Here is a 21,242-nt window from a genome sequence, read left to right as displayed (position 1 = left end):
TTATCGTCTCCTTTTCCTCACGCCAACCAATGTGAGGTCCCCAGAGGAAACCAGTGTTAGCAGGTTTTTGTTCTCCTTTTGTTCTCATTTAATACCTATGTAAGCAAACATATATGTAATTAACAATTTTAATATAAATGGTAGTCTCCATACTAGTCTGCACTTTTTGTTTTGTTTATTTTAGTAAGCCTTGATGATAATTACTTTATCAATATGCAATTCTTAGAGTAGGGAACCTTTTTTAGATATGATACCCAAAGCATGAGCAATCAAAAAAAAAAAAAAAAAAAAAAAAAGGAGTTCCTGTCATGGCTCAGCGGAAACGAATCTGACTAGTATCCATGAGGACGCAGGTTCGATCCCTGACCTTGCTCCATGGGTTAAGGATCTGGCGTTGCCGTGAGCTGTGGTATGGGTTGAAGATGCAGCTCGGATCTGGCGTTGCAGTGGCTGTGGTATAGGCCAGCTCCAATTTGACCTCTAGCCTGGGAACATCCATATGACGAGGGTGCAGCCCTAAAAAGACAAAATAATTGATAAATTGGACTTCGTCAAAGTTAAGAACTTTTGTGCTTCAAAGGGTACCATCAAGAAAGTGAAAAAGACAACTCACAGAATGAGAGAAGATATTTGCAAATCCTATATCCTCCAGGGTGCCCATAGTTAAAATATCTAGAAAACTCTTACAACTCAGTGATTAGAAAGATAAATGATCCAACTTTTTAAAAAGGTGAAGGGTCTTGCATAGACATGTCTCTGGTGGAGATAGTCCAATGGCCAATAAACACATGAAAAGATGCTTAACATCATTAGTCATCGGGGAGATGCAAATCAAAACCACAGTGACATACCACTTCATACCTGCTAGAATAGCTGTAATCAGAATCACAGCTTGGTGAGGGTGTGCAGAAACTGGAAGCCTCATGCATTGCTGGAGCGCATGTAAAATGGTACAGCCACTTTGGAGCATAGTCTGCTGCTTCTACAGGTTAAATACAGAGTTACCATATTGCCCAGTCAGTCCATGCCTAGGTATCTCCCCAGGAGAAATGAAAACTTACATGTGTTCATAGTAACTGAAAAATGGAAACAGCCCGAAGATTCATCCCCCAGTGATTGGGTAAGCAAAAGGCAGCGAATCCGTGCACTTGAGTGATTACTTGGCAATAAACAGGAGCCAGGAACAGACACATGTACACCATGGATGAACTCTGAAAATATGCTAAGTGAGAGACGCCAGTCACAAAAGATCACATATTGTTTGATTTCATTTCTATGAAACATCCAGAGTGTGCAAACCTGTAGACGCAGAAAGCAGATTAGTGGTTGCCTAGGGCTGGGAAGGCTGGTAGAATGGGAGGGGGTGACCGCTAAAAGGTACAGGGCTTCTTCTTGGAGTAATAAAATATTCTAAAATAAACTGTAGTGATGATTGCACATCTCCATGAATATACCAAAAAACACTGAATTTTATGCTTTAGGTGGGTAAATTTTACGACACGTGAATTATATCTCAAGAACCCCCCCCCCAAAAAAAAAACCCCTAGGCCTGATTTTAGGTTCTTTACATCAGGTGAAAAAGAATGTGTCCACCCCTCCTCCTTTTCTTTGGCTGCAAGTATGGCTCCACCATTGTTCATGTAACTGGTCCCTTTTTAGTGGGAAAATTTGTGGGGGTTTTGTGGGTGTGTATGTGTGTGTGTGTTTTGTTATGGTAGATATCATTTCAATTAATTACCTCTTATGTAGGTAATTCCATACTTGGGAAAGTAAAGGCTCAAGTAGAAAATGTTTCTGGACAGCATGTCATTAAAAAAATGTAAGGGTGCCTGTGGGACAAAAGCAAGTGGTAATTCAATTCCGTTTTTTAATTTTTTCTTTGTGGCAAATCGGAGCGGCTGCCCTTCTGCTCCTAGTGCTTTGGGATCTTCATATGAAAATACGTATTAGTCAGGCTTCTGTTTTTGGCACCAAAACTGTTCATTTTTTTTTTTTTTTCTCCCCAGGCATCCTCAGGTCACATTGTATAAAGTGGCAGTAACTGTGCAAAGAATTTTTGTACCAGGGGATTAGCCTTCAAGGTTATTTTGAAGGGATCCGTTTAAATTCTAAATATTAAAATAAAAGTACTTTGGGGAGACATTTCCCTCATTGGGTCTAAAGGGTATTTATAGCTTGCTTTTTATCATTCTAGGAAATCATGTCATTATCCAAACAAACGGATGCACGCTCCACCTGCATCCTCTTCTTTTCTGACATATGCTCATTCAAAGAGGGACTTTGTCCATTTGACCTCTGTTTTGCTCCCACAGACTCAGAGAAGGATGGATTAGTTATCTGTGCCTTTGCTGATACCCAGGTACTAAGTTACGCCTTTGAACATGCCTTGAGGGCATGAGCCCCATATTCTCCATTATTTAAAGAATCTGTTCTGCCAAGGGCTTGGATCTGTCTGGTGTGTGCTTTTTGCAGAAAAGGAAAATGAATCCTTTGCCCTGTGTTTTTAACTTCCACTTCTTTCTCTTTCTGCCTTTGCTCTTCTGTGTGTTTTTGAACCAGTTCCACAGTCCGGTTACCTTTCTCTCCCATTGTTGGGTGCAAGGCGCTTGAGATCATGTCAGTGTCTTTGACTTTTTGGTTCGTTAGATATTCTTCCAATAACTACTTATTACATTTCTTTTATATGTAGGATTCAGCTCTGGGTGCTGTATTGAGTATATATTTATATAGAAACTGGGCTTTAGAGATATGAGGCCCATGTAATAAAAAGCAGCAAGGTGAGTAGCCCAGGTGAGGCCAGGCTGGCAGCACAGAGCCCATGGAGACAGCTACTCTAGTCATTCTTAAGTTATGAGCTGAGGGCAACTGGTGAGTGCCTGGAAGGGGGATAGACGTCCTTGGGAAGAGAGGCGCGGTGCACTTGGAGTCCGCTTACCATCTTGAGGGCTGGTTGTGTCTCTGCAGTGCTCGACGGGAACCTTGGATTACATCTTACAGCGCTGCCAGTTGGCCCTGCAGAATGTCCGTGATGAGGCGGACAGTGGTGAAGTCTCTTTGAAATCCTTGGAGCCTGCGGTTTTGAAACAAGGAGAAGAAATCCACAACGAGGTAAGGGCTTTCAAGAACTAGAGAGATTCTATCCTACTGGCAAGCTGACAAGTTAATTGGCTACCTTGCATTGTGACTGTAAGTCACGAGGCTTCTCGGCCAGAGGCAAAGGACAGTTCGTTACTTACAACAGTAGCAGTAGCCAGGGCATCCACATCTTTGTGCCAGTTCTGCAAGCTTCTGTTTTCACAGGGTGATGGGTCAGATAGTCTGTGCAGGTGGAGGAGTTGCATTCTAGGAGAGGAGCCTGGCTGGGCTGAGGGAACCTGACTCTTTTATAATAGGTAGTAAGAATGCCTGTCCTTTGCTCCAGATCAAGACATATCTTGATGCTGAAGTCTGTTGGCAAACCTGCCCTTTGTTCTGGAGGGAGAAACTCTAACATTCAAGGGTGTTCACTACAGAGACATCCTTGCAATGAGAGTCTGAAGCAAAAGGCAAGACTCATCGAAACACAAGAGACCTGGAGTTCCCATCATGGCTCAGCAGAAATGAATCTGACTAGTATCCATGAGGACACAGGTTCAATCCCTGGCCTCGCTCCGTGGGTTAAGGATCTAGTGTTGCTGTGAGCTGTGGTGTACGTTGCAGATGCGGCTCGGATCCTGTGTTGCTGTGGCTGTGGCGTAGGCCAGCAGCTGTAGCTCCGATTTGATCCCTAGTCTGGGAACCTCCATATGCCATGGGTGTGGCCCTAAAAAGACAAAAAAAAAAACCAAAAACAAAAACAAAAAAAAATGCAAAAAAAAAGAAAGAAAAAGAAAAAAAGAGACCCATGAGGGATAATCTTCCAGCAAGTACTGATGGTAATTGAGGGGAGACCCTAGGAGCAGGTTGCCTTGCCTTTTGTTTATGAAATTAGTTGTGATTCTAGAGTCTGTGGGTGTGGATCCCATGTGTCAGTGTTTCACAAATTTGATATTTTCATTATTACCCTTTCACATTTTGCTTTATCTTTGGGCTACGTAAATTATTATCTCTTCAGTACTTTTTTTTTTTTTTTTTTTGGTCTGCGCCCATGGCGTACAGAAGTTTCCAGGTTAGTGATTGAACTTGTGCCACAGCTGTGACAATGCCAGGTCCTTAACCCACTAGGCCACGAGGGAACTCCTCTTCAATACTTTTTAAAGAATCAACTCATATTTTATGTACATTTTTGTTTTAAGAGAAGAAGCTTTTTATTGCCACTCTAAGTGGAAAGCCAATACCACTAGCTCAAAAGAAAAAGTACCCGGAAAACTCTAGTCAGTGAAAACAGCAACGTTATTCTATTCCAGCAAATGCTCTTGGCTGGAGAAGGCTCTGAGCCTACAGTCTCTGTTCGTCATGTTAAGAAGGGAGATGAGTGTACAGCTTCATACACTTTCTAAAAGCCATTGCGTTCTACACTGAAAATGGGTGAATTTTATGGTGGGTAAATACTATCTCCCCCCCAAAAAAAGCAAAAAAAAAAAAAAAAACATTAAAAGGAGAAAAGAGATTACCAAGTAGTGGAGAGTTATTGAAGATTATTTTCAATCACAGACTTTTCTTTGATATAATTAGAAGGATGGATGGAGAACATGGAACACAAAAACGTTCTCAGTCATCCTTTCAATAAATTGTTGGCATGTGCACTCTTCTGGGTGCTTCGGGATGCGTTGGTAAATTACGTAGACATTCTAGTCCGGGGAGATGACCATATCTAATAAACAGACTACATCAGTTAATTCTATAGTATGTGAGAAGTTGATAAGAGCTGTCGAAAAAAACCAAACAGGGCAAAGTAATGGAGATGGAGGTAAGTGGAGAACATCCCCACTGATGAGATGTCCTTTGAGCGGAGACTTGATGAAGGTGAGGGAGGGAGCCACGTGGGTATCCGGGGAACAGCGTTTCAGGCAGAGGGAAAAACCCCTGCAAAGGCTGGGCAGGCGGGGAGAATGCGCGTGTCCCTGGATTAGTTCAGGGCCAGCCTGGTGTAAGTGGTGGGAGTGTGGCTGTGAGTTACGAGAGATGAGGTCACGGAGATGGTGCCAGGGGGCTGGGAAGCCACAGAGTGTACTGGTCATTGGAGGTGTCCATAAGGACGAGGACTGTCCTTTTTACTCTGAGGGTCACGGGGAGCCGTGGAAGGGTTTTGAGCGTGGTTTTCCCCCAGTACAAATCATGTACAAATCCATAAAAAGGCATCTCATCATGTAATGAGCTGCTCCCCACTTGGTGAAACATCGCCCTCATCTCCAGAACCAAAGGCAAAGAAATTCTGCCTTTCGGGGAACTAATAATCCCATTCGATGCGAAGCTGAACCCAGGACCCTGCCTTAACTTCCCTTCCTTGTGCCTGGTACGTGTCCCGTGTTCTCTCCCATCAGTCCCTGCTGGAGACATTGCTGAGAGCTAGAACCTGAGAAAAGACAAGCATGTGTGGGCCCCGCGAGCTCACATGGTTAACAATGTTCTGCCTTATTACTCTGCTGTGCCTTCTGGATGAACCGTGCAGGTTTCAGAGCCAGGCTCGCAGAATGGGTGTGTTCTTCAGCATGGATATGGGCAGTTTTTTTCCCCTGTCCTTTCTGGCCTTCTTTGGTCACTGACTGTGATGGGCAGGGGGACATCTGTAAAATCACACTGCGTATCTGACAGGAGAGTATTGTCATCTGAACATCTCTGATTCTTCAAGGTCAGCTCCTTTAAGACTGAATGCCATTCTGTATGTCAGGGCACATCATCAGATACAGTTCTTTCGCCGCAAAAGCTGGCACAGTCACTGTCTTCTCTGCTCTCTTGTTGAGTGAGAACGGGAATGTTCATAATTGTTCCTGCGGTTCTTACTGTTTGCTTTCCTCTTTCTTAAAGGCCTTTGCTGGACTAGTTATAGGATGAAGCCCTTGGGTTTAGGTCTGCAGACTTTGGGGCAGTGTGGCTCTAGAAGTAGCTGGTGTTCCTTATCTTAGATGGTTTCTAACCAAGCAATTTGGGGACTTCGAGGATTAGAACTGGGTACCTTAAGAAGATACTTTTTTTTTTTCCCCCCAATTTAAGATGCTTAAAAGATTTTTGGTCAGGTATAAGCAGAATCTTCCTCTGTGTTTATTAAATAGTCTGTTTTTCTTTTTAAAAAGAGTCAAATTCAGTCTTGTTACCTAGTAAATTTCCCCCAGGAGAATGTCCTATTTGAGGTCACCATTTGGTTCTCCTTTGGTTCTGATCAGACCTGCCTCTTCCTTAGAGCTACTGCGAAAGGGCTTTCATAGGTTAGCTCTTTGTAGACTGGACCTTCACATCTCTTCCTGGTCTAATGTCTTTCCCTGCGAAATAACTTATTTCAGTTATTACAGCGCGACATTGACCTCAGTGGGCGTATTAGCCCCACATCTCAAGAGAAATGCATACACTGACCTTGGACCAAATCAAGGACCCAGACTAACTTGGCAGAAGTAGGTGGCATTTGCTTACCTGTAAGAGTGACAGAAACGACTTCCAACTCTATGGTCCTGTGTTGGTTCAGAAATATGACATTGGAATCGTTAGCGCTTTGCTGCCCAGTGCCTCAGTGATGAAGGTTCAGGTAGGCGGCTGCATTCTGTTTGTGCTTCCCCTTCTAGACATTTCTAGAATGAACGCTTTTCTTGACTGACCTCGTTTTTGACTCTTCCGTGAAGAAGGCAGGGGCGGGTGAATTAGGCTGGTTTTAGAGACGTCTTTCTGGGTCACCGCTGTGTAACTATCACTATGGCCAACATGTTTTCATTTCTCTCGGATGGTTCAGAAGACCCTTAAGATCCTGCAAGCTCTCTCGGCTCACCCCTGACCATTACATATCTCTGGATGGTCATGGCGCAAAAGATTGAATAGTTGTGGATTTCCATCAGGTGCATGTCTGAAATCTGGGAGTTTGGCTTATAAGCATCAGGAATGCCAAGAGCACCTGGAGAGAACTCCAGAAGCTGTGAGCTTCCTGGGAAGGTATACACTCTGGAGAAGGGATGAAGACCCTCCCATGTCAGGGCTGGAATATTATCAGTCAGTCAGTATGGCGAGACTCTGTTTAAAAACTTGATTTCTTATTTTTTTTTTATTTTTTTTATCTTTTTGCTATTTCTTGGGCCGCTCCCGCGGCATATGGAGGTTCCCAGGCCAGGGGTCGAATCAGAGCTACAGCTGCTAGCCTACACCACAGCCACAGCAACACCAGATCCAAGCCGAATCTGTGACCTACACCACAGCTCATGGCAACATTGGATCCGTAACCCACTGAGCGAGGCCAGGGATCAAACCCGCGTCCTCATGGATATTAGTCAGGTTCCTTTCTGCTGAACCACGATGGGAACGCCTATATTTATTTATTTTTTAAGCTTTGAAGTAATAAGGCTTCCATTCTGTTGGCGTCTTGACCCTTAGGTTTTTGTGCTGCATCCGCCCCTCCAGCTTTCCTTTCCCATCCCCCATCCCCACAGTGTGGGCCAGGGGAGTGGACCACATTTTTTTTTTTTTTTTTTTTTTGGTAATTCAAACTGAATCAAGCAGCTGGAAATATTTTTTGCTTCCTTAATTCATTTTAAGGAAGGAGCCAACTGCTTCTCTTGGCAGTGGGAGAGCTGGGGAGGATAGCATTTGATTAAAATCCTGTAAATATTTTTGGCCCTCGACATTGAAAAGAAAAAGTCAGATTATGGAGTTGACTGAAATGCATGCCAGGGGTTTGATGCTCACAAAGATTGTATCTCGTGGGCAATACTCCCAACGCATGGGGGGAGAAAAAAACAACTCCATTGGGAATAAGTCTTCAGGATTGAACTTTTTCTCACTGGCCTCCGGCGGGGGTGAACATGTATTGACATGGATCTTAAAACTTTTCTGGCTCAGAAAATTTCATAGGATTGTGCGATTCCTCAGGACAATAAGTGCTGGGCCTCAGGGCCTCGTTCAGTCTGTATTCTTAGCATCTAGCAAGTGCCTGGCATATGGTCGGCTGTTCATTATTAACCCACTTAATCCTCGCCACAAACCTATGTGGTTATTTTGTAATTATCCTTATTTTACAGATGCCAGAGCTCCTCAGTACGGAGCCCAGTTCCGAACTGACTCCAGAGCCCTTATTCTTTTTTTTTTTTTTTTTTTTGGTCTTTTTAGGGCCGCACCTGCAACATATGGAAGTTCCCAGCCTGGGGTCCAATTGGAGCCGTAGCTGCCAAAGCGGTGCAGGATCTGAACCGCGTCTGCGACCTACGCCTCAGCTCACAGCAATGCTGGATCCTTAACTCACTGATGGGGCCAGGGATCCAACCTGTGTGCTTATGGATACTAGTCAGGTTAGTTACCGCTGAGCCATGAAGGGATCTCCCAGAGCCCTTAATCTTAATTGTGACACTCTCTGCCTCACAAGAGAGTTGGGCATCTAAGGAGGACGATAAAGTCATAATGTATTAAAATGAGAGAGTCTTTCTTTGCTCTTTTGCCCAATTGCCAGGTTTCCAAGTATGCCCTCTCCTTGCTTCGGAGTTTTCATTTACTGAAACTCAGACTTGGTGGTACCTTTACAGGCTGAGTGAGCTAATTACATATGCTAATCTGTTTCATTTCCTGGGGTGTCATGGTTGCCAAGGCTTATGTGTTTTGTTCTCATAAAGGAAATAACCAGCCCAAAGACAGAAAAACATTTTCAACTCTCTCTAAATAGGGCTTGATGCTTTGCTGAGAGGCTGTTCCTGTAGTGCGAACACATTTCATGTGAAATCTATTAAATAGACCTCCTTTTTTCCCCTTGTAATAAATAATGTTGTTAAACCTGTATCTTCAGAGAAGTTGAACTACACCCGTATTCATTTTCCTTTCAAAGCAGTCAAGTTTCCCTCTGTTAACCACTGTCTTTTAATACCATAGATAAGGTTTAACAACCATTGTCTGAATATTGCCCACATTCCTTTTTGTTTTGTTTTGTTTAAACAGCTTTAACTGCAATCAGTTCTACATATCAAACAAACATTTAGTTAATGTAAACTAAAACCCTTTCATAGGACTTGGTGTTCTCAGGTTAGTTATTTGAGCCATTTTCACCATTGTTAAATCTTCACAAGTTGCTTTTGTTTGCCTGAAGAAAGTTCAATATGGATAAATAAACCAGAAAATTCTTTGTGGTAACAGGTAAAGATTATAATAGCTCTGTGCCTGTGTATGGAACATGATTGCTTTAGCAAAGCCAGATGACCGAACATTAAACTGACCCAACATTAAGCTGTGAAAACTCTTTAGAGGGCAGAGGTAAAAAGAGCTTTGGGATGAATGAAGTTCTACTTTGACAGTGCAATTGTATTTTCAAGTCAAGGATGAGTGGTAGAGACTAGACAGGAAATGATTTTGTATTCTTTCAAAGCTTTACTCAGCCTCTCATCTTCATATGTTGGGATTATTTCAGTTTCAGGAAGCAGAAAACTCAGTCTGAATTGGCTTAAGCAAAATGGACTTCAGGAATAGCTTGATAAAGAGTCAGTTGATGTCACCAGGGCCTGGTTTTTATCTGTTCGTCTTGCAGTGCTTCCTACTGTGTTGCTTCCATTTTTCCCATCCTGCAAAATGGTTGCAGAATCCTCTTCCTGTATCTTCTGACAGACTCAAGATTTATTCTGATTGAACATACGCCTGTTTCCACTAAATCCAGTTCTTGACTAAAGAAGGTGATAGGCTGGTTGACTCAGACTTGGGTTGCACGTTCCAACCAGGCATTAGATCTGGAGCTCTACCCAGACCACATGGACTGAGACTGGGGAAGGAAATGGGTTGCCAAAGGAATAGTGGGGTTTGGCTAGAAAGGCAGGACAAATGCTAGGGAGGCAAACAATAGAGGTTTACCATAGTCGGTTTATAGGAAGGAGAAGAAATTATTAGTGTCTTGGCTGTTCTTTTCACCTATTGTCATTGGCCTTGACTGAATTGAAAATGACAATTTGAATGGCTCTGTAGTTTTCATGTGTACCTCCATAATTAATTTTATGTTGTACAGTTATATAAGTTGACATGACCACCAGCTCCCCCTGGCCCATTGGTAAATTCTTTGTTTATGTTAGATCTAAGAAACTTAAAATTGATATGTGCCCGTGCTTTTCTCTTAATACGAGCCTATAATAAAGATGTTTCATGAAAACACATTTTGTTTAATTATATCTTTCCCATCATATACAGTGCAGGCTGCTGTATATTTTAGGATCTCAGGATTTGTTGTCGATTGACTTATAGTTTTCTCACGTCTGAGGGATGAAAGTGACAGGAAGCCCCCTCCCCCTCCTGCCCTGGGTTGTCTCACTAAGCTTTCAGACTACTCTCTTCTTGACTTTGCAGAAAGGCTCCAGAGACTCCAAGGTTTATTGGAAACTGGTTAGGCAGAGCTTTTCTCACCTTTTCTCATCCTATGGCTGTGAAGTTAATTGGAGGAGAATTGAGCGACGAAGTGTATCGTCCTCGATTGTCCGTCACGGGGGCGTCTAACCATAGTCTTGTCTTTATGATCCCCAGGTCGAGTTTGAGTGGCTGAGACAGTTTTGGTTTCAAGGCAATCGATACAAAAAGTGCACCGATTGGTGGTGTCAACCCATGACTCAGCTGGAAGAGCTTTGGAAGAAGATGGAAGGTGCGGTAAGTACGGGAGGTTGGGGACTGGATTTTCCCAGGTAGTGGGCTCTGTTAAGCTTCGGCTGCCTAATTTGCATAGGTAAATGCATATTTAATTATTCTAAATTATCGCATCAGGTTACTCTTGATAAGGTAATGGGAACAGCCAGGACTTTGTCAGGACCAGCTCAGTTCCATGCAAAGAACATTTATTGAGCGTTTCCTTCCTGCATGGGTGGTGCTGTGTGGACAAGGGCTGGGAAGCGAAGATGCGAACAATGCAACAAGAATCCCTAAACTTCATTTGCATTTTTATATGTACCAGGCATTATACTAAGGGCTTTTCCCTGTATTAACTTTCAAAGTTCTTCCAGCAGTCCTATGAGGTCCAGAACCTGTTAGGAACCGTAATTTATAGACGTGAAAACCAAGGCCTGGAGAAATTAAATGTCTCCCCCAAGGTCACAGAGTCAGTGCAAGAGCGAGATTGAAACCCAGGCAGTCTGGCTCTGTAGCCTGTGCTCTTAACCACTCCGTTCAGCTGAACAAGGAGAGAAGCATGAACATAGCCAGGTGTTACATTAGCTAAAATGAAATCCTGTAATGGAGATTTAAAAAAAAAAAAAAGGGCACCTTTCAGAGGAGGGAGTGTTAAATTTAGAAGCTGGGGCTGTCGTGCAACAGCAGATGTGACTTTTGGGGCCCTCGGGTAGGGAGAGGAGGGTCAGGTGAGGCATCCAGAGAGAAGCGTTAGGCTCTAGGAACTGTGAAACAAGATCAGAAGAGGGAAAGTGCAGTGTGACCTGAGCATGGAATTCAGGGGAAATGTAGTAGAAAGGCAAGTTGAGGCCACTTGGAGGCCTTGATTGAAATCTCAATTTCAATGATAGTAATAATAGCAAATACTTACTAAGTACCAGACACTGTTCCTAATGTGATATGTAATTTATATATGTTATATATATATAACATATATAGTTATGTTTACATATGTTTATATATAACTATGTATAATGTATACAGTTATGTTCATATATAAAACCATATATAAATGTATGTATATTTCTTTAACTTTTATGCCAACTCCATAAAGTAGGTATTCCCCCCCCCCCCACTTTACACGGCAAGAGACTGAAGCACAAAAGCTTTACCTAACTTCGTCAAGGTCATACAACAAAGTAGGGGAGCTCGGGTTGAAACTCAGGAAGACTGGCTCTGGGGTCTGCACCACCTCACCGTTCTTCCTTTAAATAGTAGTGGAAAAGTGATAAAAGCCTGCTAAACTCTTGGGATAGGACCACTGCACAGACTTGAAGATGTGCTGAGAACAGGGAACTAATTTGCAAAAATGGGTAGGGGTGGCTAATCCCTATTTTATAATAATAAAAATAGCAAGACACAACCTTGAAGGGGCCTCAGTTTGAACGTCTGGGTCAAGAAATCCAGAAGTCCTTGCTTTCCAGACACTTCCTCAAATCTTTAAACTGTGGCTTTTCATGGATATATGTCAGGGGGAAGAATGTTCTAATCCTTGTAGTGTACTAATAGTATCACAAAAGTGGATTTCTTTAAAGACATGAATCAGTGAAAAACTGGACATCGTAAAACTGGGTCGGAGGTAACAAAAAGTTTGTGCTGAAACTTCCTCTCGGTTCCTAAAATTAGCCCATGTAGAGTATGCTCCATTGTATGGGATGGATACATAAAGACAGCTTCAGTTCCATGGAATTTCTTTTTCACTGTGTAATTCTGGTCTCATCCATTGACACCTAAGTTAGAACTTCTTTACTTGCTGAACGTTGACAGCAGCTTGACTTTGGGATTATAATTTGACAATCCTATGAATTAGAATTGGCAAACAAATAAGAAAGGAACCTCACTGATATTGTCAACATTTTTATTTTGTGAATTGCTTTTGTTCAAGGGTTTCTTTTCTTTTCTTTTTTTTTTTAAGCAAAATCTTTGGTTTTGGGAGCTTACCAGTGATGTTCATTATGAATGCCCGTAAAAGATTTTGTTATGTGTATTTTTTTAATTTGATGGCAATGGCATATTAGATAGAATATCTTCTCTTTATAACTCTTGTGTAAAAAGACTGAAAAGAAGAGCAGTCTTGGGAACTCTCCAGAGCAAGTTTCCTTGCGGGTGGTGTGGCATTACTAAGTGTCCTGAGTGAAATCAATGGCCTTAGTGTCTCAGCCAGTCTCAGGATGATCTTTATCAGTGGAGTGAAGGTTTGGGCCAAGATAAAAAGAATGGCACTTCTAAATTAAATGTAAGCATTGCTTCAAGCGTTTTTTTAATGACTTACAAATTCATAATAATTTACTTTTGCTGTTGGAAGAGACAGAAGAGAATAATCATTGGAAAAGTCCACAGTTCCGTGGCTGTTCTTGCAGTGCCATCTGGTATTTGTGTACTCGGGGGGTGGGGGCGGGGGGGTGGCACTGGCCCTGGCTGGTTAAATTCCTACTTTGGTACTAGCCCACCTCCTATTTTTTTCAGTTGTAACCATTAGGGGGCAATGTTGAGCTACCAGTTTGAGGCCCCCAAATGCTAAGCCTTTCAGGAAAATGCAGACAAATCTACCATTAACTGTCAAGAATTATCCCTGTTGCTTCAAGTTAGCTGTAATCTCCAAGATTCCATAACACAGGAAATCAGTTGTGGGTTAACAAATTCAACAGCAATTTAACATAAAAAAGTGCAGTGTTTGGTGCACATTTTGATTCTGAAGAATTAGACTAATCCAAAAGGCCTTTCTGAGTGTACTCACTTTGCTTCCAGGGAATACATGACTCAGAATTATTATCCTTTTAGACAAATGATTCTTCTCCATCGTTTTCCATTTTTTGAATTGTAAAATCGTGTGTGTGTGTGTGTGTATGTGTGTGTGGTGGAACGACTTCTCTAATGAATGTAGTTTGTCTGTTCTGCAATATAGCATCGATCTCTTTTGGCGAGAAAATAAAACAAAAAAACCTCAGGCAATATGTACATTACTTTTCACCTTTTGCTTATGATTAAAGCAACCTTTGACAGCCCTGGTACCAGGGAAGAGACTTGGGTTGTAATTTCTCTCTGTCTTTGTGTTCATTTTTTCCCTTTGTGGTCGGACAGCGTAGTCTCAGGTAGGATATAGAAGAAGAACGGAAAATGCTCTTCTGTTAATGATAATTGCTTCCCGTGTCATAACCAGTCACATATTTTTAAAAGTTTAGTCAGCTGTCTGAAACTCCCCTCGCCTCTACTGCCCACCCCGGATCCAAGCAAGCACCATGGTTTTTTTTTTTTTTTTTTTTTTTTTTTTTTATCACACTGTTTATTCTTGCCATTTCCCTCCCTGAGGATAGTTTTACCCTGGGCAGGCTCTTGTGATGTAAATGTTAAACCTTATATTTGAATGACATTCTGATAAAATATCACATTTTCCCTGAATATTACCTCATGAATTTATGAGCTCTCAAACCCAAAGCAACATAACCCTTTCGTACAACCCAGGACTTTAGCCTCGTCTTTCTTCTCATCTTTCTCTTCAGGAAGGTATTAGAACAGAGGACACTATTCAAATATTTGTATTTTCTTTTACTTTATTTTATTTTTAAAGCCAGCCCGCCGCCACCCCACATCCAGGATTAGCATAGGATGAGGAGACTCTTAGTGTAAGAGAGCGTTACCATTTGAAAGAAACTGTATGAGCTTTGCTTTCTGGGTAGAAAAAAATATATATGAAAAGCCGAACTGTCCTGTGAGGTGAACGAAGCTTGCTGTAGCCAGAGATGCAACGGATAGGCCATCTGTCTCTTAGGGTCTGATATCGCGCTTTGCAAAACTGACATTTATTTTACCTATAAAAATGTTTGAACACTATCCAGTTCACAGAGATACAGAAAAGAATGCTAGGTGTGATGTCCTCTAAATTGATGGCATTTATTCATTTCCTTTTGGCCTTAAGAAAGGAAAGGTCAATTTGGTATAATCCACTAGAAATATTCTAGAAGAGTTTCCAGAATAAACATTTTCAGAGGTATGGGTGATTTCTATCCTGGAGAGAAATTTCCTCCTGCTTTTTTCGTTGCTGTTGTTGTTGTTGTTGCTGCTGCTGCTGCTTTCTTCTAGAAGAGAAAGGTGGCTCCTGGTCCTGTTGAACGTTTTGAATTGCATTTCCTGTCTTGACAGTTCCTCACGCTGGGATGGGGTGCATTTACATGGCAGTTGGCCTTAATAACCTTTATTGACTTTAGTGGGTGGGAGCCAAGACTGGATTATTTTAATGTATCCGTTTTGAAGCAGTGTAAAACACAACATGTAATTATGTCAGGCAAGCTATCGGCTACATTTAATTCTACCCATTTATGTTAAAATTTGGCACCAGAGAGCAGAGAGATGTGGAAAATGCGTAGGTGTTTTGCTCAATACGGTTACCAGTTTCTTGTTGTTGAAGTTTTAAGAGAGAAGGGTACTTAGGCAGGTAAAAGTTGTCCTTTACAAGTTAGTTATAATAGCTGAATTTCAAGATGAGTCACGCCTTTTCGCTTGTCATTCTGGCCTGTGCAAATCATCTGGGAAAGCTCAGGCCGGGGGCCTGCCCGTAGCCGTCTGGCTGAGCCCTTCTTCGTATGAGTTACACTAAGGTGGGGAATGACGGAGCCCAAACGAAGAGCAGTTTGTTTGTTTTTGGAGAGATTAATGAAGCTATCATCACAGTGCTTTAGATTAAATTCTTTGTAGCTGAGTAGAGGAAGAAGGCTGCTTTTTCCTACGCTAAAATCCATACGACCCTACCCTGGTTTTTGCTATCATAGTTCAGTTAGCTCAGTTCATTTTAAACTTTCTTCCAGGATTAAAGATTTGGGGGGATGTGAGGAAGAGAGTGGTATAAATATATGTATATTTTTGTCCATGTTAGTGGTGAAGTCACCAACATTTCCTGTATGTGTATATGTATTATATTGATATATTTTATATTTATGTAACTCTCCTCTTTAGTGTTCATGTATATGCTGAATTATATTTGCTAATATAATCCTGTCTCCTATTTTTCAGAATCAGCATGTCTGATAGAGGAGCAGAGTATATTATAGTAATTTAGGATCTGGTGTGAGATGTCTAGAGGTTTTATTTATTTATTTTTTATTCTGTAATAATGAAAAACATTTTTTGATTTTTTTTATTTAATGAGTTTTATTTTTTTCATTATAGCTGGTTTACAGTGTTCTGTCAATTTTCTACTGTTCAGCAAAGTGACCCAATCACACCTACATATATACATTCTTTTTCTCACATTATCATGCTCCATCGCAAGTGACTAGATATAGTTTCCAGTACTATACAGCAGGATCTCATTGCTTATCCATTCCAGAGGCAATGGTTTGCATCTATTAATCCCAGATTCCCAGTTCATCCCACTCCCTCCCCGTCCCCCTTGGCAACCATAAGTTTGTTCTCCAAGTCTGCGAGTTTCTTTTCTGTGGAAAGGTTTATTTGTGCCATATATAAGATTCCAGATATAAGTGATATCATATGGTATCTGTCTTTCTCTTTCTGACTTACATCACTTAGTGTGAGAGTCTCTAGTTCCATTTATGTTGCTGCAGATGGCATTATTTTGTTCTTTTTTATGGCTAAGTAGTACTCCATTGTGTCTATGTACCACATCTTAGTCTGTTCATCTGTTAATGGACATTTAGGTTGTTTGCATGTCTTGGCTATTGTGACTAGTGCTGCAGTGAACATACGGGTGCATGTATCTTTTTCAAGGAACGTTTTGGCCAGATATATGCTCAAGAGTGCGATTGCTGGGTCATATGGTAGTTCTATATTTAGTTTTCTGAGGCACCTCCATACTATTTTCCATAGTGGTTGTATGTCTAGTGGTTTTAAATGAAAATTTAAGTTCCCTATTCCCTTTTATGACTGGGACAGTGAATGACTCAGGAGAAGCACAGATTGGAGGCCGGTGAAGAGTCCCAAGCACCCGAAAATTCAAATTATGTCATCAGAGATGAGCTCTGGGACCCTCTGTGGAAATTTGGAGAAAAGGGAAAAAAGGTTGCTTTTCAGCAACAGTGGCTAAACATCCTTGGCTCACATTTTTTATTATCTTCAACATGTTAACTGAAGGTTGGTTCTTTCCATGTTCCTCCCTCCCCACCCCACCCCCCTCCAATTCCACATCACTGGGTTCTATTAAGAGTAAAATATCTGGGGGGTAGAATTCTACATATAATCTAGCAATGAATGTCTAATAGATTTTGATTCCTTTGATTGCCTTCTGGATTTCTCTCAGATTTTTCCAATTTTTTCTGGTGTTGCCGCAGCCTTAATAATGAATTAAGAAGAAAAAAACCAAAGTGTTGTGAATCCTGTCTTTTTGGGAAGAAATTTACAATTCCAAGAGAATTCAAGCTTCAGCCTTAGAAACAGGATGTGCATGGAAAGCACAAAGGATGATGTTTATGATTCTCTTTGAAGTGTTTTTGCAACTGGATAAGGAAAATTTTAGAAACCGTCTGATAGTGTTCAGGGTAAATACTTAAACCCCTTTAGAGAATTTCACACACAGATACTGTGCAGCAGAAAAAAGGGATACTTATGTTTCTTAAAGCTGCTACAGCCTACAGCTTTGTACTTAAAGACAGAGGTGTTGAATAGAATTCTACTGAGGATACATCCAGTGACAATATCTCCAGGAACATCAGAGCAAACCAGTGGGTAGGACTTTCTGTTTTTAACCCTTCCGTGAGCAGTGTGAGAGTGGCGCTCTATTGGCACCAAGTACTAGGATGTGCCTGTTACATTCCAGGAATGTTAAGAGCATTGTTCCAGTGCCTCTGCTCAGCACACAATGGGAACAAGGCTAAAAATGTAGACGATGGTGAGACAAAGTGACAGGCGCTAGGAAATTCCAAGCGAGAGCCCGGCCATCTCTCTTAACTCTTGTTTGTGTGTGGTGAGAAAACTGGAATAAATAGTCAAGGTTTCTGTTTTCGCCTGGCTTCACAGATTTTGGCTAAATTTTGCTAGCCTTTGTTAATAAACACACACACACACACACACACACACACATACACACACTTCACATACATCCTGTGCTTTTATTTGATTTTAACTACGTTGGAACAGATTGATGTAAACGTATGAAGATTCTGCTAGTTTTCCCTGGGGAACTTGTGTAGCCTTGGCTGCTGGAATTTATTTCCGACTGCTTCGACTAGCAGACCATCCTAGCATTTCAGATGTGAAGTCAGAAACCTTTGTGCCAGATTGGGGTGGTAAAGATTACCATTTTTCCTAGAAAAGACACAGCCTAAAACAAATGTTTACTTTATTTCCTCCAGTATTTTGGGGCGGTGGGGTGGGGTGGGGAATGAGACATTAAATTCAGCTCCAGTCTGTCATCCTATTATAAATATCTTTGAAATATTCTAGAAGAATCTCCGTCTAGATGAGTGAAATCACATTTTAAACAAAACGACAAACCTACAGTTTTGAAAGGGAAGCAAGATTTCCCAAGGATGTATGCCAGCTGTTGAGAATGTTTTTAAGATCTTCGGATCTTATTTCCCGCGTTGGTTACTGAATGGTCCCTGAAACTGTTAGCTTCTGAAGAAAAGTGGTTTGATGATCAAATGAGAGAGTTTGTAAACTATGTATATAAAAAATACTATACACACTCCAGGCATCACCAGTAGTGATTTTAGAAGGAAGGTCCTCAATTTTGGACCCTTTACTTAGAGGTCCTTGGACTGATGTCTCCCTTAGTGCCAGCATCCCTCCGCTTCCCCCCCAGCCCTCATGTCCATCCCTCTAGAACTGGGATCAGCCCTGAAGCAAAAGGGACTCGCCATGGTTTGGAGCTCAGGGCTCTCTAGTAACGTTTCTCTTTTACTTTGAAGGCTAAATACTTTGGGAGTGTGCGCCTGGGACTCTTTCCATATTTTGCAAAGATGTCTCTATGGAGAAATGTGCTCTAAGTGCCAAAAACCTGACTTACCAAAGAGCTCTGGGAACACAGAACGTATGCAATAAGGATAATATAACCATGGTCCTGCTCTCCTCGACATCTGCAAAAAAATAACCTTTGAAAAAAAAAAAAAGGAAACTGATCTGTTGCCTTTTCATTCTTCCTAGAAATATCTGTGTGATCAGTTGTAGATGATATTTTTAACACCATCTTTTCCCTAACATGTAAATTATGATTGACTTTTTTTTTTTTTTTTTTTGTATTTCTTTATCTGGTCTCAGTCCATCTGGAACCACCGGTGACAGTCTCATTTGTAAAGGTTTCCTTGATGTGTATAAACATCTCAGATCGTCTCCAGCTTGGTTTTGATTGATTGACAAAATTAGCTGTCAAATAAAAATCTGGAGTCTTAGGGCCATAGTCAAAATTAATTCTCAGTGTTTAAGACATACCTGCTCTGGTTATAAAGACCTGGAACAGGTGGTAACTTCATAATATGTATCCCTTTGACTTAGGTGTTATTAATTTATTTTTTTTAATTTTTTTTAATTTTTGTCTTTTTGCCATTTCTTGGGCCGCTCCCGCGGCATATGGAGGTTCCCAGGCTAGGGGTCGAATCGGAGCTGTAGCTGCCAGCCTACGCCAGAGCCACAGCAATGCAGGATCCGAGCCGCATCTGCGACCTACACCACAGCTCATGGCAATGCCGGATCGTTAACCCACTGAGCAAGGGCAGGGATCGAACCTGCAACCTCATGGTTCCTAGTCAGATTTGTTAACCACTGCGCCACGACGGAACTCCAGGTGTTATTAATTTAAATGAGCCATTATGAAATGCCCAGACTTAGGCATCAGGTCTCCTTTAACAGATACTGGGGGATTAAGAGGGCTTGTATTTTATTTAATGTCATCAACTTTTCCTGCAGTTAACAGTGAATTTGTTTAATGGCCGAAAGTAATGGGATATGCCAGTGTCTATAATAACAGTATTTTCTTGGTACTGAAATCTCATATCTTGGGGCACCTGAACCCTGGTTGGGAAAGGTATGCCCCATTCAGCCATCAGTACTAAGTACTGCAAATTTAACAATTCCAAAACTGAACCGAGTCCCTGGTTCCCCCCTAGCCTTCCTCCCGGTGTTGCACATTTCCATGATTTGCAGCCTCTCGATGCCCAGCTGAAAACTTTGGTGTTCTCTTGATTTATCAGTGCATCTAGTTAGCTCTATGTTCAGACTAGATTCACCATCTGACCACCCTTCACCACCCTCTCTGCTACCACCTTAGTGTAAATAACCTCCCTGCTTCTACCACTTACGTTACCTCTATCCGTGTGTTCCTTTCAAATATGTCCAGTTATTTCAGTCCCTTGGCCCCAACTCACTATCAGGTTCAGAAATCCAGCTTCTTTGTAAACAGCCTAGTGCCCCCTAGGATCTGTCCACCCCTTCCCCCCAGCCCAGTCTTGCCCTCCCCCTCCTCCACTCACCTTCCTTACTGCCTTTAGAACATGGCCGCTGCCTCCTGCCCCAGGGCCTTTGCATTTGCTGTTGCTTCTGTAGGGCACTTTCTTTTTCTTTTTTCTTCTTTTATTTTATTTTATTTATTTTTGCTTTTTAGGGCCTTGACCTGTGGCATATGGTGGTTCCCAGGCTAGGAGTCTAATCAGAGCTACAGCTGCTGGCCTATGCCACAGCCGCAGCAACATCAGATCCGAGCCATGTCTGTGACCTACACCACAGGTCACGGCAACACCAGATCCTTAACCCAATGAGCGAGGCCAGGGACTGAACCCGCAACTTCATGGTTCCTAGTCGGATTCGTTTCCCTGTCTGGCACTTTCTTTCCTCTGTTATTTGTTTGACTCACTTCCCTCCCATCTCTCTGTTCCTGTCCCTCCTTGGAGAGAGTTTCTTTAACCAAGTTCTCTCTGACTGCAGACAGAGCAGGGCACTGCCACTTTGCCTCCTGCTGTTCTCCCCCACCTGCCATAATACCATGTATGTATTTACAGTCTGACTCTGTTTCTATAATCCTCCTGAGGGCAGGGACATTGTTTTTATTCACTGTTATTTCCGCAGCTCCTAGGACGGTGCCTGATACATAGTAGGTGCTCCACACTTAACTTGTTAACAAAAGTAGAGGTTTGGTATTAAGCGATACGCACTACTGTATATAAAAGAGATAAACAGCAAGGACCTTCCATAGAGCACGGGGAACTAGATTCAGTGTCTTATAATAACCTATAATGGAAAGGAATCTGAATAAGAATATATATACATATAGACAAATACATATATACACGTGTATAACTGAATCACTTTGCTATCCACCTGGAACTAACGCAACATTGTAAATTAACTATGCTTCAATAAAGAAGATTAAAAAAAAGAAATGAATTCATGTTGGGTCAGGGGTCCCAGCCCTGCTCTTTCCTCGTTCTCAGGCTAAACAGCATGGGCTTTCACACATTCTTTTTTAACTCTGTACATTTTCCTCAAATGTTAGGTCCTGCTTTATAGGAATATTGGGGGGTTAATTTTAGTTTTAAACCAACATAACCCTCCCAGCGATACCCCTG

The 21,242-nt window shown here is 41.8% G+C and overlaps 1 protein-coding gene across 1 annotated transcript in view; it reads left to right on the top strand.

Annotated features, from left to right (window-relative positions):
- The window catches only part of FTO (fat mass and obesity associated), a 387,563-nt gene that overhangs the window by 165,102 nt on the left and 201,219 nt on the right, over positions 1-21,242 (top strand). The window contains 2 exon segments of the mRNA NM_001112692.1: positions 2,965-3,108; positions 10,600-10,719. Coding sequence (NP_001106162.1) covers positions 2,965-3,108; positions 10,600-10,719 — 264 coding nt within the window.

Source organism: Sus scrofa, chromosome 6, assembly GCF_000003025.6.
Source record: "Sus scrofa isolate TJ Tabasco breed Duroc chromosome 6, Sscrofa11.1, whole genome shotgun sequence".
In the NCBI taxonomy this organism is placed as follows: domain Eukaryota; kingdom Metazoa; phylum Chordata; class Mammalia; order Artiodactyla; family Suidae; genus Sus; species Sus scrofa.
Note: the sequence above shows the minus strand (reverse complement) of the source record. Positions and strands in the feature narration are given on the sequence as shown.